The 17,884-nt window shown below is 44.6% G+C and overlaps 1 protein-coding gene across 2 annotated transcripts in view; it reads left to right on the top strand.

The window, feature by feature from the left end:
• The window catches only part of fyco1a (FYVE and coiled-coil domain autophagy adaptor 1a), a 31,638-nt gene that overhangs the window by 3,178 nt on the left and 10,576 nt on the right, over nt 1–17,884 (top strand). For both annotated transcript variants that reach the window (XM_076984517.1, XM_076984516.1), the window contains exons 2-11: nt 6,275–6,374; nt 7,311–7,417; nt 7,843–7,968; nt 9,380–9,486; nt 10,578–10,721; nt 10,881–10,974; nt 11,539–14,025; nt 14,186–14,278; nt 15,402–15,520; nt 16,212–16,379. In XM_076984517.1, coding sequence (XP_076840632.1) covers nt 6,314–6,374; nt 7,311–7,417; nt 7,843–7,968; nt 9,380–9,486; nt 10,578–10,721; nt 10,881–10,974; nt 11,539–14,025; nt 14,186–14,278; nt 15,402–15,520; nt 16,212–16,379 — 3,506 coding nt within the window. In that variant the 5' untranslated portion in view covers nt 6,275–6,313. The remainder of the gene's footprint in view (nt 1–6,274; nt 6,375–7,310; nt 7,418–7,842; nt 7,969–9,379; nt 9,487–10,577; nt 10,722–10,880; nt 10,975–11,538; nt 14,026–14,185; nt 14,279–15,401; nt 15,521–16,211; nt 16,380–17,884) is intronic.

The following is a 17,884-nucleotide window of genomic DNA, read 5'->3' as shown; positions in this document are numbered from 1 at the left end:
TGTTTCTTGTCTTTTAAACAGTAGCTCTTTTGGTTAAAAATTTACCAAAATTGTCCGGTTACTGCATAAGTTACTGTCAGGTTACATGAGAATTGGGGCAAAATTGGGCAAATATCCTAGGACTACTTGTACGTAGTAGCCTTTTTATATTATGCAAATTGCTTCCAAATTCTTAAACATAAAAAGTTTGACCCAACAGATTTAGAAGTGCAGGAAACAGAGGAAGAACAATTTTGCTAAATTCATGCTGTAATTATGTTGCAAAACTCCAAATATAGTTTAGAAATATAATTTGTTTTTAGCAAAATCACCACTGAGGCCAGTGATATAAGTAGGCTATGTTCCAAATGATGGGTCTTTTGATGTTTTAGTCTGTTAAGCTTTGAAATCTTTTGCTCACATCATCTGGCTTGGGTAAAGCAGCCATGAAATATTGTCAGGCCTGTTTTGATCCAGTTCGGTGAATATCCTAGGGCTGGTTTGAAATGTGTCAGGCTTGTTTGAAAAGTGTCTTGCAACAACAACAAAAAAAGCAGCAAAAACAGAAACTGGTTTCTGTAAAATTTGCACTTACGAAGTTGACAGTCTTTTGGTTGCTTGATTTGAATCCAGTTACATACATTACATTGCCAAAAGTATTCACTCACCTTCCTTGACTTACATATGAGCTTAAGTGACATCCCACTCCCAACCCCTGCAGTCTTGTAGGAACCTACTTCTCCTGCACATTCAGTGAATTCTCTGGTCTGACACACTGGAACCCATGCTCCTAGTCAGTGCTATATTCCAGTTCTTTTAAATAGCTGGTGGCATGGCTCTCAGAATCAAAATAAAAACGTAATCAGAAGAAAACATAGTAGAACCAGACACTGTAAAAAACAAAATTTGATCCCAGTGAAATGCATGAGTAATGTAAGCTATGTTGATCAATCACATTAGGTCTTCAGAGTCTCCTTACTAAATGTCCGCTCACTCACAAACAAGTCTTTTATAATAGCCAAATTAATTGAAGATTATTGTCTTGACTTTCTTTTCCTAACAGAGACTTGGCTTGATAGCAATGGAGCAATAGTGCTAAATGAAGCTTCTCCTCCCAATTTTAACTATTTTAATGTCTCTAGAGTAAATAAGAGAGGTGGTGGTGTTGCATGTTTTTACCATAAAACAGTCTGCTGTAAGCAGATCTCATTAGGGGAACATCCTACGTTTCCTCGCCACTGTCACCTTTGGCTTGCTCATTAGGGATCTGGACCCATATGATGATAAAGCTGCTTTGTGATGACGTGTGTTGTGAAAAGCGCTATATAAATAAATTTGACTTTGACTTTGAATACCTGGCAGTACAACTGAACAGTAATTATCCAGTTCTATTGATTCTATTATTTATCATCCTCCCAGACTACATATAGACTTTCCTGAAAATGTTGCTGAAATGCTTTCTAGGATTTTAATTGGTATGTATTGATTATGTTTTAATTGCTGGGGATTTTAATAGTCACATGGATATATCCACAAATCCAATCACTTCTGAATTCATGAGGATGATTAACCCTTGACCTCATACAAAATGTATCAGGTCCAACTCATAGGCATGGTCACACGTTTTGATGTTGTGGCACCAAAGGTAACAAAAATATTTCTGGTTAAGATGCCCTGGAGAAACACTCCATCTGTTGTAAAACTTAAGCAAGATTGCAGGCAGACTCAGAGACGTTGGTGAAGGTCAAAATTGGAAGTACATTTTGATATTTATAAAACAACATTGCAAAATTACAACAGTGAAGTGATATCAGCACAGAAAAACTACTTCACATCCTTGATTAATTAATCCAATAATACCTCAGCTGCCCTGTTCAGAAGTATAGACCTACTAGTAAACCCCACCTCCTGTGTCTTCCCTGTTCAGAAGTATATAGACCAGCTAGTAAACCCCACCTCCTGTGTCTTCACTGTTCAGAAGTATAGACCTACTAGTAAACCCCACCTCCTGTGTCTTCCCTGTTCAGAAGTATAGACCGGCTAGTAAACCCCACCTCCTGTGTCTTCCCTGTTCAGAAGTATAGACCGGCTAGTAAACCCCACCTCCTGTGTCTTCCCTGTTCAGAAGTATATAGACCAGCTAGTAAACCCCACCTCCTGTGTCTTCACTGTTCAGAAGTGTAGACCAGCTAGTAAACCCCACCTCCTGTGTCTTCACTGTTCAGAAGTGTAGACCAGCTAGTAAACCCCACCGCCTGTGTCTTCACTGTTCAGAAGTGTAGACCAGCTAGTAAACCCCACCGCCTGTGTCTTCCCTGTTCAGAAGTATAGACCGGCTAGTAAACCCCACCTCCTGTGTCTTCCCTGTTCAGAAGTGTAGACCGGCTAGTAAACCCCACCTCCTGTGTCTTCCCTGTTCAGAATGTATAGACCGGCTAGAAAACCCCACCTCCTGTGTCTTCCCTGTTCAGAATGTATAGACCGGCTAGAAAACCCCACCTCCTGTGTCTTCCCTGTTCAGAAGTATAGACCGGCTAGAAAACCCCACCTCCTGTGTCTTCCCTGTTCAGAAGTATAGACCGGCTAGTAAACCCCACCGCCTGTGTCTTCCCTGAATCTGTTTCAGTTGAAAAATGTGATGAATTTGCAATAATTTTTAGGGACATGTATAAGGCAAGTATAAGGCAGAACATAGCTACAAGCACTAATAGACTATCAACCCTAATATCAGTAATCAGACTAACTGTAATTATTGTAACTCTGTCTTATTACCAAGAAGTTGGCAGTGTAACACTATTTGATATGATTTCATCACTAAAATCCTCTCCATGTGAACTTGACCCTTTAACAACATGCTTTTTTAAGCAGGTTCTGAGCTCATTATCTAACGATGCTCTAAAGATTGTTAATCAGTTTCTGCAACTGGGAGACTTCCCTAGTATTCTTAAAACTGATAAATTCTTGGGCCTTTACTGTTCAACCTATATATGCTTCCATTACTACATATCATTAGCAAACATGGTATCATCAATTTGCAGATGACAACTTTACATTTCTTTAGAACCTAAAGCTCTAAAATCAATTAGCTCACTGCATAGGTGATATACAGACATGGATGTCTGACAGTTTTCTGAATTAAACAAAGATAAGACAGAGGTTCTTGTTCTTGGTAGTGATTCACAATGGAATGAAGTTCAGACTCATTTAAATCAAATGAATCTGAAGCCCAAACAATGTGTTAAGAACTTAGGTGTCACTTTTGATAATGAGTTCAGCTTTAAATCACACAAGATAACTACACAGTCCCACCAGGATTTCGCGGGCCTTTTTTGTGATTGTTGCGGGCTAAAATGTTTGATGTTGCGGGTGTTTTTCAAAAAAATTGCGATGGAAGTTGCCTGTGTGTTTTTGCTTTTTTGTGAGTACATTACAATAGGGAGTAAATGTTGTATGGTTTCCTCTATTTAGTAGTCCATTTTAATTATCTATTTACCTATTTATTCAGGGTTGCCAACTTTTCAAGATCGCTTGGAGTGAGATTTGAACCTGGAGAGGGTGGCGAACGTTAATTGTTGACGTGGGCGGGGTTAGCGAACGTAAGTTGTTACCGGGCGGCCTGTAAAATGGACACAAATTAAGTATTATATCGAGAGCGATCGCCAGTGGTTGGCGCCAGAGCGAACTAGTAACTCATAGATATGGATCAGAGATAAATAAACTTTATCTCAGTTTAAAGTTTAAACTTATAAACTTTATCTCAGACCCTCGCCGCTTGCGTGCGTTGCAGTGACTTCGCAGGCTACCGTTGCATTGTGGGGAATGTAGTGTTTGTGCGTGCAAAACACCATCGGGCGGCTGTGGCCTGCGGGCCGGTTCTAATAGTAGTTAAATATCATCCAGGGGGCCATAGATAATCAATTCGCGGGTCGGATCTGGACAGTTTACCCCCGCTTTCATGTAGTGTACCGGGATACTGCTTTTCCCGATCTTTTTGCCGTTATTTTCGTCGCTCATGCTGCTTTCAGTCTGCTCCTCTTGAACGTATATACGGAAGTAAGGCGGGAGTTTGTCGACGTCACATCAATACGACATCAGTGATTGGTCAAATTTGCGGGAAAGTTGCGGTGATTGGCTGAAGTTGCAACACCGCCCTGAATTCGCGGGGTTTGCTTGAAGTTGCGTTGAAGTGGCAAATCGCAACATCGCGACTTTCTGGAGGGTCTGACTACATGCAGGACAGCTTATTTTTATCTTTGAAACATTGCTAAGGTCTGAGATATGCTCTCACCTGCTGACAGTGAAAAACATGTCCATGCATTTATCACATCAAGGCTAGATTATTGTAACGCTGTTCTATCTGCTCTTCCAAAGAGCTCTATTTCTCACCTACAGCGAGTTCAGAACACTGCTGCAAGGGTCCTGACCCGTGTCGAGGCTAAATTTACATTTGGTCTTTCTGTAATCATATTAATTAGTATTCATATATGTATTGACCACTATTAGTAACACCTGCACTCCGCTCACTGCACTGGTTACCTGTTAGTTTCAGAATTGTTTTTAAGGTTCTGGTGATGGTTTTTAAATGTCCTCATGGCCTTGCTCCTCTACTGTTGATACCTAAAAGCTGATTAAATATTGGTGAGGGAGCTTTTAGCCACTATGGCCCAAAGCTCAAAGATCTTCCTGAGGAGGTCAGAGACATTTCATCCCTGTACAGCTTCAAGAAGAGTCTCAAAACCTTCCTGTTTAGATCTGCATTTAGTTAAGAAACTCTAATGGTTAATTATTTTATTACTTTATTACATTATTATTATGCAGCTTATTGACAAACTTTGCTTTGATGATCTACCTCAAAAACAGTTAGGATCAGGTGTCTTTAAAACAAACAATCAAACTTCTGGTGTTCAGAAGTTACAGCTGTTTAAGTAAGTACAATAAACTCTATCTTTGGACTACTGATTGATATGACAGCTGTGCTATTTGCAAATATATATTGTTTTGCTAATTAGTAATTAGTTACTTAGGTTCTTGTGAATATATTGAAGAAAAAAATGTGGTGATTGATTAAAACCCTAGAATTAGTTCACAAAAGTAGGATTCACATATTATGCAAATTAGCAAAACATCCATCATAATGGAAATTGATGTGTGTCTATATCACATTTCAGACAGGTCCTCTTAGATGTTTCTATATCACATTCCAGACAGGTCTTCTTAGATGTGTCTATATCACATTCCAGACAGATCCTCTTAGATGTGTCTATATCACATTCCAGACAGATCCTCTTAGATGTGTCTATATCACATTCCAGACAGGTCCTCTTAGATGTGTCTATATCACATTCCAGACAGGTCTTCTTAGATGTGTCTATATCACATTTCAGACAGGTCCTCTTAGATGTGTCTATATCACATTCCAGACAGGTCCTCTTAGATGTGTCTATATCACATTCCAGACAGGTCTTCTTAGATGTGTCTATATCACATTTCAGACAGGTCCTCTTAGATGTTTCTATATCACATTCCAGACAGGTCTTCTTAGATGTGTCTACATGTGGACTTTTTGTATTTTCAATACCGTTCAGCCTGGTCCGCTGAGTGAGGCTTCATGGCTGGGTGTCATACATAGCTGTGTGCAGTACAGGAACGCTGCGAGAAACTCCCAGTTCTACTTATATACCTCGGACTTCACATAGAACTTCATGGTTCATGGTATCTGAAGACATTATCGGAAGTGCCCACTATTGTGGGGTGTGCCTCAGTTGGACAGGTGGATTTGTGCAGGACGCTGGTGAAAGACTTGATGTTGGGGTTGGAGGACAGAAGGTCCAGGCCCTCCATCACCAGTCATCATAGATGTTGTGGGCATCTAGGTGGTGAGAGCTTACACATATCTCGGTGGTGCATTTGGATGATAGGAGAATGGAACTCCAACATGGATGTGGTGCACATGAAGCATCACAGTCACTGACCTCAATTTTCCGGAGGAATCCGAGGTGCTTCAGTGTTTGCACCCCTGCTGTGTTTGTAATAGTTTGTTGTTGCCAGTTCTCTTTCTCTTGCTGTCGTGTGTTTGGCATAATGCAAAAGGGAATTCTAAGGCCACACCATAGGGGTTGTTTTTTCAAACTGTATTTTGATCAGCAGTATATTATTTTTTATATTTTTATAAGTAAGATCAGTTTTTCACTGCCCATGGAGCCTGACTGAATGGCAGGCTTTTGTTGTGGGGGGGTTGTGTACAGTGTACTGTAGGTATTGCCTATGCTGAATGTGATTGTGATCTTGACCACAGATGACCTCTTGACCTGGTTGCTGAGGAGCACATCAGATCATGGCGACTGCTGCAATGCCTGGAGAGGGGCAGCTCCAAAGGATTATCAGAGATCTGCATGGTACAGTTGTGTGTGTGTGTGTGTGTGTGTGTGTGTGTGTGTGTGTGTGTGTGTGTGTGTGTGTGTGTGCGTGTGTGTGTGGATGTGTGTGTGTGTGTGTGTGTGTGTGTGTGTGTGTGTGTGTGTGTGTGCGTGTGTGTGTGTGTGTGTGTGTGTGTGGATGTAGGCATGACATACTGGAGTATTAGCAGTTACACTAGCTCCAACCATAGAGTGGCTCACCTGCATGTCATGTGCAGACCATTCACACACCATCGTTGAAAATGCATCAGTGGATGAACTAGTAATTAGGACTACAATTAAAGCCCAAGTGCAGGTTTCAAAAAATTATATGAACCATTTTGTTTACTGCACAACAATGAGGAAGGGAACAGAGTGATTAGCACATATGAATATAATGTTTGTCCTGCTTTTACAGGACGGTTCTTCTGCATATCAGCATGCAATTAATACTGTAGAAAACACTCTATATTATGTCAGACTAGTTGAAGTAGGTGTGTACAGTAAATATTTCTGGCATAAGCACAGAATACGTGTAACAAGCCTAGAAATAGTTGGACTTGGGGAAAAAGATCTACCAAAGTATTGTTCAGTATTTGGAGCCTGTATGTCTAATATATGCTGTTATTTGTATCATTAAGGTGTTTTGAGTTGCATAATGGCTCTAAACAAATATTTGGATTCAGTTATGAGCCATTTATGTTACGTATAATTCCAATTTAAATGTCTGTGTGGCATGCATGCCTTTGTACACATGGGTGTGTGTGTGTGCGCGTGTGTGCGCGTGTGCTTGAATGTGTATAGTGCAAAAAGAAGGTCACTGCGTCAGAGGGTGGAAAGAGAAAGACTATGTATTGTAAGATATGTATGATATGTATTGTTCTTTATTATACAGTATTTCCTCTTTAAAACTGTGATATTCACTGGGCCCAACAGATGCTGTGGTAGAACTCACCAAAGAGTACAAGGAGAGTGGGGAGCCCGTCACAGACGACAGTCCGAACCTGCACAAGTTCTCCTATAAACTAGAGTACCTGCTACAGGTGCGGGTTCACACGTACTGCACACACACAGTGTAATTATGAATACAGCATTGTCATATCCTCTGTGGCAATGGATAATCATTACCAGTCAAGCCAGCCAATAATGTATCATTTTCATTATAAAGTTGCAGGTTGGTCACAGTTTGAAATTAGATTTTTGATAGTTTGCTTGTTTATTTTTCTTTTTTTGTTCACACACCAGAGCACATCTTAGTTGAAATGCTAGTGTTTGTAAATTGACAGGTTTTTTTTTCCACCACGTTTGGCACATTGACAAAAACCCTCAGCTCCCTGAACTAGTTCACTGCTCTGAATTCATAATGTATTCATAATGTAGCTTTTGTAGTCCACGTGCAGCTATGAATTCATAATGCTTCTGTAGGCTACATGTTGGTACCACATCATAACCTCACTGATTCTCACAGTTTGACCAGAGAGAAAAGACTTCGTTTCTGGGCACGAGGAAAGATTACTGGGACTATTTTCATGACTGCCTGGCCAAAATGAAAGGAACCAATGATGGTATTCGTTTCGTCAAGTCTATCCCTGAGGTAGGACATATTCACCCAGTCATCCTAGCTCCCAGTCCTAGAGTACAGAAACATTTGCATGTGTGTCTTCTTCATTAGATCTTGTCCACAAATACCTTCATTATGATTGCTGGTGGTTTGGCCCCTTTAGAAAAGCATTGCAACTTCAAACACATAGTTTTTAAAAAATGGAGGCATGTAAAGACCTTTATTGCTGTTCCGTATTTGTGAGTTCCGTTTCTGGGACCAAATACCAGGTGAAATAATTGTTTGTACAAAGCACGTTTCTTTCCTTTGTGCTCTCACACAAAGTGAGAAGTTGTTTTTTTGTTGTTTTTAAATATCAAGTTCTCGTGTGAAAAGCTGCATTAGGAAACAGGTCTCCCACAATACAAAGAAATAATTGTGTGCCAGTGCCCGCTGTCATTGTGAGGGTGAACACACCTCCTGGTGCGGGACAAAGGAAAAGTTTCAGTGACTGCTGGAGAACTGTAGTGCGGTGATTGTGGGATTGTGTGAGAACAGATGTGATCTCTGCCTTATTTTTGTGAAATCTCAACAGAGGGTATTAGGCCATCTATAGTGTTTTATGACGTTAGATATAAAAGTTGATACACGTCGTAATTTATTTATTTAATTTATTTAGAATTCATTATACAAATACATTCAATATTATGCATAATAATGTCTTCCCATTGCTCCTTAATTTTGTTTTGTTTGTGATGTTTATTGTTTATGAAGTCTTTAACCTGATTATTAACAGTTACTTCAGTGACATAATGATGTAGTTAAATCAGTTTATTAACTTATATATTATATAAGTTATAATCATTTTAATCATTATGTCTTTCAGTTTAATTTAACTTTTTTCCCCAAACTGTTGCCTAGTCCCACTTCCTGAACTTCCCATGACAACCAGCGTTTAACTTAAAAGCTCCTTGACCCAATAGTACTTATATTTCTGCTTCTGGGCTTTTCTTACACACAGGTGCTTTCTTCACTTTTAGTCAACAGTCCAAAAACATGGTAAATTGGCAATCCCAGACAAAATTCTCCCTGAGTGTGTGTCTGTGTCTCTCTCTGTTCAATAAAAACAAGTTGTTGTCTGAGTGTGTGTGCTTGTATGCCCAGTGGTGGATGGTGCTCTGCCACTAGGGTCTGTCCTCTCTCTCCCCTTCCTGCACCCCATTCAGTCCCCCAGGGGGCTGTGGATCCTGGTAGAGAGTATGCTGTGTGTTGTCTGGTTGTCTGTGACGTAGCTGTGTTTACAATTGTAAAGCGCCTTGGGTATCTTGATAAGGCGCTATATAAATTGAAACATTCATTCATTCATTCATTCATTCAACAGCATGAGAATAATAGTTCATGTCCATTCTGTGATGTCCGGGCTGGATGTTCTAAGGGGCGCTCTCTCTTTCTCTTGCCCACACAGCTGAAGACGTCCCTGGGGAAAGGCCGGGCGTTCATACGCTACTCTCTGGTGCACCAGCGGCTCGCCGACACACTTCAGCAGTGCCTCATAAACCAGAAGGTCACCAGGTAGCCGCAGTCTGCCGTGTAAAAGCTCCTCTCAGAAGTTAGCGTAGTCGTATTTGGCGCTGTTGTCCCTCTCTGAGATTTTATTTTGGGGTGAAGTTCCCATGAAAAGCGTCTCAGTGTCTCCAGATTCTCACACCACATTCGTATTCACAGCTATTCACAACTATTCGTAGTAAATTCCAAAAAGGATCTTTGTTTGGATGCGTAAGGACTGACACGCCCAGCTGGTTGGGGCTGAAGGCCAGGAGTTAGAGGGCGGATGGTTCATAGGTGAAGGCATTAATGACAACGTGGCAGTCCGGGGTCTTACTGCTCTTCATCACATCATCATCATTTTACCACGGGGTAAAATGGGAATCCCCCAACCCAACACGGGCCCGTGGAACCACAGACAAAGATCAAGACTGCTTAACGGAGAAATCCCACAAACATTAAGACTTGTTGAACAGGAAATGGAGCGGAGGGACACCAGTGGGGTCATTTCCTGTCACCACCTGTGTTCAGAGAAGCCAGAGAATTCTGGGTAAAGGGAATAGCGCTTCTTCATTCCACTGTTCCATGTTGCAGTATATTCATTCCTCCCTTCCTGACACTTTCGTTGACTGGAAACGACAGTTTCACTTCCTATAATACAGTTGTACTTCTTTAAATGTCATTCTCTTTTCATAAAGGTTCATAAAGTCTGAGTGACACCTGCCCCCTTTTTTTTGGGTTTGCAGAATAATAGTTGATTGTGTAGATGTGTGAGAACATAGCCAAGCGTGTGTGTATGAATGTGGTTCTAGTGCCTCTTCTGTAAGAGCCAAATTGGTCTTGGCATTGCACGTAATTAATGTGTATTTTTATTTCATAATTCGATTTACTTTTTTTTTTGTCTTGGGAGACCACATGAGCCACTTTTTAAGGTCCATAGTTACCTGGATGAACACTGGTAAAATGGTAATCTAGTAATCTAGTTGTGCCAGATCAGATTGAATATTATTGCTTAAATATGGATTCACACTAATGCACTATGCAAAACAGTGGTATGAAAAAAGCTTTGACCCTCAGAGTGTCTAACTGAATGTGATGTTTGTGGGCTTTATCTTTAGTGACTGGTATTGTCCTCGGAGTCCCTTCCTGAAATCTCAGCTGAACATGGACATCATTAATTACCTCTATGAGCTCAACGAAGTACAGTTCGACCTGGCTTCCCGGGGTCACGACCTTGATTCAGCCTGGCCCACGTTTGCAAGGTAGCCAATGGGAGTGGGTCAGGGTTTTACTTTATTTTACATTGGATTATTTTGTCATGTTTCTATGAGCACCACCCTCACAAAAATGTGTGTGTGTGTGTGTGTGTGTCTGTCTGTGTCTGCCATGTTGTCACTCCTGCTATGTGATTCATACTCCAGGAGGACTCTGGGTATGACCAGTTCTCCCAGTAGCATGTGGAGGCCACCCAGTCGCAGCTCCAGTGTCAACAGCCTGGCCAGCACATACTCACAGGTTAAGACTGGTTCTCTTTTCTTATTATGACTCTTGGTTCACACTTAGAAATTAAAAGACAAAAAAAGATAAAGGAACACAAGTAAAGGGACAAAGGCATATTTTTAGCTTTTGATATATTAATTTCTGTACCCGCCCATTTTGGTCATACTCACTGCACCGTGCTTCATCTCCAGCAGATGGCAGTAGTTGCCAAAGGCTGATTCCAACCTCAGGCGCTCTCCTTGCTCTATTGAAGAGCAGCCTGTGAGGGCACATCCCTGGATTTGTTCAGCTTAACCAGACATGCATGTCTAGACATGCTGTTCACTTGAGCTCAAAATCTTACTACTGTGGTCACAAAACTGAGGGGGTTTAGACCACAGATTTAGACCGGATATGATTTTACGCATTTGAATATCGCTGCATTTGAATCCTTGGTAAGACTCCAGATAAGGTTACTGAACACAGAAATACAGTGATAGTAACAGAGGAGATGAGCGTGATGATGATGGCCAAGTGTTCTAACGCAAGTCTTTCTTTTTCACTTTCACCGTTGTCCTTTCTCCTTCATCACTACCACAGCAGCCCGCCGAGTTTCCTTGCAGCCCAGATTTTGGGCAGGGTCTCCTGGGAGACCTTGCCGAGCCTCTGTCCGACTCCACCATCAGCACCGTGGACGAGCTGCGTCTGGAGCTGGACCAGTCCGAACTGAAGCAGCGAGAGCTGGTGGAGCACGTCCAGCTGCTCGGGGGAGAGGCCATCGAGCTCCGAGGTGTGGTGACTGAGCTTCAGAGGCAGCTGGACGTCGCGCTGGCAGCTCAGTCTAACCACCAGGAGCTCCAGCTCAAGCTGGAGGCCTTGGGGCAGAGGGAGTGGACCTTGTCCCAAGAGCTGGATGTGTTGAGGGGGCGCGAGGGCATCAAGGAGGCTCTGCACCAGGAACTCCAGGAGAAACTGGCCACGGCAGAGAGGAAAAACGAGGAGCTGAGGGCTAAACTGGACGGGGTGCTGGAAGAGAAGGGGGAGAGGGTGGCCAGCCACTTGGACTCGGCCGTGAAGATCCACGAGCTGCTGGATGGCCTGAAGGAGGCGGAGAAAGGGAGGATGGAAGCTGTGGCGGATGGGGAGGAGAGGAGGAGGCAGGCCGAACGGCTGACTGTGGAGCTCAGAACGAAAGAGCGTGCCCTGAAGAACGGAGAGGCGAAAGAGGCCGTCTTAACGGAGGAGGGAGAAAGACTGAGGAAAGAGACTGAAGAGCAGCGTAACGTCATAGACAAACTCCAGGGGGCCCTAGTGGTGAGAGAGAGGGAGGCCAGCGGTCTTCAGGAACAGCTGCAAGACCTTCGGCACTCGCTGGAGGCGAAGACGAAGGGCACTGCAGAGGAGAGGAAGAGGACGTCAGAGGAGAAAGATGAATTGCAGAAAAAGTTCAGCTCGGTAAAGGAAAGTCTGGAAGGGCAGCTGCAAAGCCTGAAGGCCCAACTCGGGACTAAAGAGAGTGAACATCTCTCAGACGCCAAGAAGATCCAGGACCTGGAGGCAGAAGCTGAGAGGCTGAGAGGAGAAAGACAGGACCTCGGTGGGAACGTGGTACAGCTAGAGAACACCATAAAACTCCACACCAAACAGATTGACGAATACAAGGAGCAATGTACCAAATTCACAGAGCTGAAGAACAACCTCCTCCAAACAGCCAAGAGGCACAAGGAAACCATGGAGGAGATGGCGGAAAGCAAGGCTGCTCTGGAGAGCGAGCTGGCCAGGCTGAGGGCATCCGAGAAGCAACTGAGAGGCCAGCTCAGCGACGCTGAAGTGACGGAGAATGAGCGTGAACTGCGGATGCGTGAGGAGAACCGTAGTCTGGACGAACAGCTCCAGAAGGCTAACATGCAGGCCAGTGAGTCTGAGGTTGTAGTCCACAAACTGGAGCAGGAGAACGGGCAGCTCAGGGAGGAGCAGGCCGTCATCAAGGGTGACCTCACAGCTAGGCAGGAAGAGCTACGCAGCATCATGGGACAGACGGCCGATCTGGAGAAGAGTCTAGAGGTGGCGAAACGCACCGAGGCAAACCTCACCTTGCAGCTGAAAGACCGAGATTCCCAGCTGGAGGACAGAGAGAAGCTATGTGAGGATCTCCAGGTGAGAGTGGAGGGACTTGAAGCCCGGGTGAAAGAGCTGGAGTCAGGGAAGGTGCAGGCAGAGAGAGCGTTTGAGAAGCAGAAGGAGATGATGGAGAGTCTGGAGGTCCAAAGGAAAACTGTAGAAAAAGCCCAGCTGGAGATGACCGCCTCCCATGTGAAGGAGACCCAAGAGACGGCCTCAAAAGTCAATCTACTAGAGGAGCAGTTGGGATGCAGAACACACGAGGTTTCCAGGCTCCAGGAGGAGGTGGTAGACTTGAAGGCCAAACTGCACCACGCTGTAGAGGAGAAGGTCAAAACCCAAGCCAGGCTGGACGTCACAGACGTGTCTTGTGCTGAGCTGCGAACCCTGATAGAGCAACTGAAGAAGCAGGTTGAGGAGCAGAACCGGGCCCACGTCAGCGAGCTGCTGGAGTCCAAACAGTGCGTGCAGAAGATCTCGTCCGAGCTGGATGCTGAGAGAACCGCTCGGACCAGGACTGCGGCACAGCTCGGTACAGCCCAGGAAGAGGCGGCCATGCTGAAGACACAAAACGAGTGTCTGATGGTGGAGTGTGCGGAGTCGCGCGAGGGGCTCCACCGGGCGAACACGGAAATGGCGGAGATGGGAATGACCGTCTGCCGGCTGAACGCAGAGCGGGAGGAGGCTCGGGAACGCTGGACGGCTGAGCTCGCCCGCATCCAGGAGCTGGAGGAGCAGGGGAAACGGCAGCTGGACCACCTGAACGCCAGCGCCGCGGCACTGCGGCAGGAGAACCGCAGTCTGCAGGAGGAACTTCGGCAGACGGAGAAGCTTCCGGAAACGGTGCTGGAGCTGAAGGAGCTTCTGGATAAAGCAGAGAATGAGAAGGAGGCGGCAAAGGAGGAAGTGACGGCTGTGAGGTTTCAGATGAGCACAGAGAACATGGCACATCAGAGCCAGGTGAAGGTACGGTGACCTGCTCCTTCACTTTGAGCAATTTTAGCATTGACTAATGTTCTTGATTTAGTTATTTTGTGGGTTTGTAACCTTTTAAAGTTCCCCAGCAAAGTAATCTACTCAGAAAAACATTTGTTTTGTTTCTCTGTTCATGTTTTTGTCTACTCAGAGTTTGACTGAGGAGCTCGAGAGTTTAAAAACACAGCTGAGTACGGAAAGAGAGGGGACATGCAACCTCCGGGCTACAGTCACAGAGCTGGAGGTGTGTAGCATTTTTAGAGTTCCTCACTCTGTTCAAGGAACCAGACACTGAACCAGACAAAGGCCCCTCTTGAAGGTTGAATACAGGAACCACCCAGACATATTCTCCTTCAAGCAAACCAGATAGCAGCCCAAATAAATCCCCTGGCTGAATATGTTATTGGAATCTCACACTCTAGTTCTTTAGAATTGCAATAACAGTGGGAATTGCCACACAAAAAGAGTGATTAGCTGGAAGTGTAAAACACATATTGACATTTGTATGATATATATATATATATATATATATATATATATATATATATATATATATATATATATATATATATATATATATATATATGCACACATATAAAGGATAAAGGTGTTGCAGCTTTACAGGTATCTTTCATCCCATGGTCCATCGGTTAATTGTGTTACTTTGTGATGAATATTCATGACCACTCGGCAATTAAGCGCTGATTAAGGTGTGTAATAAGCAGGACATTAGAATGGTGAGCGTCTCATGGTGCTGCGAGAGGCCAAGTGTCAGGGTGGGTGCTAAGGAACAGAGAGGTTAATTATGGGATGGCAGGGAAGGATTGAGCTCTCATTAGCTGTGAGCTGATGTGTTTCATCTATTTTTTGGGATAAATGTGGCTGTAATTATTCCCCATTATAAGTCTTTCTGGGTTGTGAATCACAAAAGGGGCGACAGTAGCTGCTGTCGTGCTTCCTGCCGATAACGTGTCATTTGTGCTCTTCTTCTGGGTTAGAAGACAAAAGGTACGCAGACAGTGAAATGAGAAAGTGATGCAGTCCTAATCCACGTTAATCCATGAGTCAAAAGGGGGAATATAGCATTAGATTTTAGTTTTAGACGGACTATAGGGGTGAAATCTTGCTGTGGGCTGTGTATCTGTCATATTGTCAATGTCTGTTATCACTGTCTGTGTGGGGGTTGTTAATCTAAAGTCACATATTTATGCACTGATGTCAGTGTCTGCAAAAATATGACACCTGTAGCTGAATATATAGGTATTAAAACATCCTACCTTCACTATTAACCTATGGACAGAGAAAGAGGGGATCGGTACAACATGGTGAATGCAGGCTGGTCTTGAATGGGGGCTGTGTTTCTGCAGGGAGTGAAGGCGGAGTACTCTCGTCTGATGGAGGAGAAAGACTCTCACATCACCAAGGCTGAGAGCTTGATTTGCGAGAGAGAGAATGAAATCCAAGAGTTGAGACAGAGTGTGATAAGGTAACACACACACACACATACACATACACACACACGTATGCACACACATACGCACGCACACACGCACTCCCTCACGTGCACAAACGCACTCCTTTTCCCTAAATCCCCCTCCCAAATCTGCTCCAACATGTTCGATTGGATACAGAGACAGAGAGGGAGAGAGACAGAGGGAGAGGGAGAGAGAGAGGGAGAGAGAGAGAGGGAGAGGCCGTGTGGAAGACAGATGGGAAATGCTAGCCGGAGTACGGAGCTCGAGGCTAGGCTTGTTGAAGCTTGCTCCAGGCGACAGTAAGATGTGTCTAATTACACCCCGCTGCAGGACACTGGTAATGGACTCTCAAATGGGACACAGTCCCAAGCGTTTGTGAGCTGTCTCAAATCGTTTCGTTTCAGCAGTATGATAAAAGGGATTGGAGGTATCATGCAGAAGACCGCCATTCACACACATATGGTTAAAAAGATCCTGGGGCTGGTCTGCTTCCCTCTAGGGCTGTCCCACTGATGTCACGTCTGCAGACTAGTGGCTGGTGTTTTTCTTTTTCTTCCCCACCCCACGATGGACATTTGTTGTCTTTGTGCCTTCTTCCTCTGTAATGTTCTCTTTCCTCTGATGTTCTCCACTTGTTTTTCTTCCTTCTTTTTAATCACGGTCTCCCTATATTCTTTTTTATCCCCCATTCCCGCCCCCCAGCACTGAGGAGGCCCTGGCTGTGCTACAGAGGGAGAGGAAGGAGCTGATGGAGACGGTGGAGAAGATTCGCTCGGATGCTCAGGCTCGGGAGTTCAAAATGGCGGCCGAGATTGAGGACCTTGGCTGTACGAAGAGCACCCTGGAAGAGCGGCTCATCGAGCTCCTCCGGTAAGACTCTTCCAGACCCTTCAAATGACTCCTCGACTGGCCAGCCACCCAGAGAGGCAGCCAGCCAGACCAGAGAGGCAGCCAGCCAGACCAGAGAGGCAGCCAGCCAGCCAGACCAGAGAGGCAACCCATCCCAGATTGTCTGCCTCTGAAGCCATAGGTCTTGTTTCTTTGCTCGTTTTGCTTTTGTAATGTGTTCTTACGTCAGCGTTCGTTACACTTCTTGTGCTACTCTTTAGGGAACCAACTCTTGTCCCCACGCTGGGTTTGCACTCTTTATGTGAGCCTCCCGTTCCACTCACGAGGGTCTTTGATAATTAGCTGGCACGCTGATTTAAACTTCTAAAAGGAAAACACTGAACTACAGCGCATAAGGCGTCCAGGAAGTCATCTGCTGATGCTGTTCATCAAAGCGTTTGAAGCGTATCTCTTAAAAGAAAAAAGGGAGGGGGGTTCAAAGCGTGCTAATCACTTTCCAACTACGGTCCTGCCGGGTAAAGCTGCTTGGACCCAAAGAGGCTGTATTTTGGCAGAATGAGTAACAGAGAATATGTATTTATTCATATGTTCAGTCAGAAAATTGGGTGCTATTTGAACACTGCTCAGTGACGCCCACGGTGCCATAGTGACTCCAGCTGTTTGTGTAATCAAGTCTTTGGCGCGTGAGTCTGATGCAGCTCCTGCAGAAGCCGTGGAGGAAGGTGGAGAAGTAGAGGTGGAGGTGGGTCAGGAGGGATGCTGCCCGTGTCCCTGCTTCTCAGTCCTCGCAGGGGTGAGAGAGGCGGCCTTCCTTTGAAACCGACACCGGGGCCGGTCCGGATGCCCAGGCACGGTTCTCCCCGATCGGTCCGCTCGGCTTCGCTCGCGGTCAGGCGGCGGGACGGCCGGAGAGAGATCCGCGTCCCGCGGGGCCGTGTAATGTGTGCGCGTGGAAACTGCCCTGTGAAAGCCAGCGTGGTCCTTTGATTCTTTATTCTATCGCTCTTTGAGAGATAGAGGTGAGGACAATGGAGTGTAATGGAGGAAATGGTGGATAATGGGGCGGAATGGATCGTGAAAGTACGAGAACGACGTGTATTCCGTACATATTCTCCTCCGCTTTCTGTACGTTTTGTCTCCCCTCCGTCTCAAAACGCATTCTGTTCCTAAAAGATTCCGGCTTCACGGTTTATGCTGTTAAGATGCGTTATGCAACGCTTTCTAAAGGCCGCTGTTTTAAAAAAAACAATCATTCCAAGAGAAAGGCTGTAATATTTTTCACTTGAATGGGACAAGGCCATCGTGAGAACAAATCATTTTATTCTCAAAATATTGCAGCTGTGCTGTAGTATTTGTTTAGTCTTTTAAACACTGATCCTCGGCCCTAGTTAATGCTGTTGAGGCTGGCGTGAGTCACAACATGTCAGCCTTAATTAAAAAGAAAATGGCTCAAAAGTGTCTCTCTGGCGTAACGCGCGGCAGCATGCCGGTCTCTGTGTATTTATGTAATTGCATATTTTGATGAT

The sequence above is a fragment of the Brachyhypopomus gauderio genome, chromosome 21 (assembly GCF_052324685.1).
Source record: "Brachyhypopomus gauderio isolate BG-103 chromosome 21, BGAUD_0.2, whole genome shotgun sequence".
NCBI classification, from domain to species: domain Eukaryota; kingdom Metazoa; phylum Chordata; class Actinopteri; order Gymnotiformes; family Hypopomidae; genus Brachyhypopomus; species Brachyhypopomus gauderio.
The sequence above is the reverse complement of the archived record's forward strand: the minus strand, read 5'-3'. Positions and strand labels throughout refer to the sequence as shown.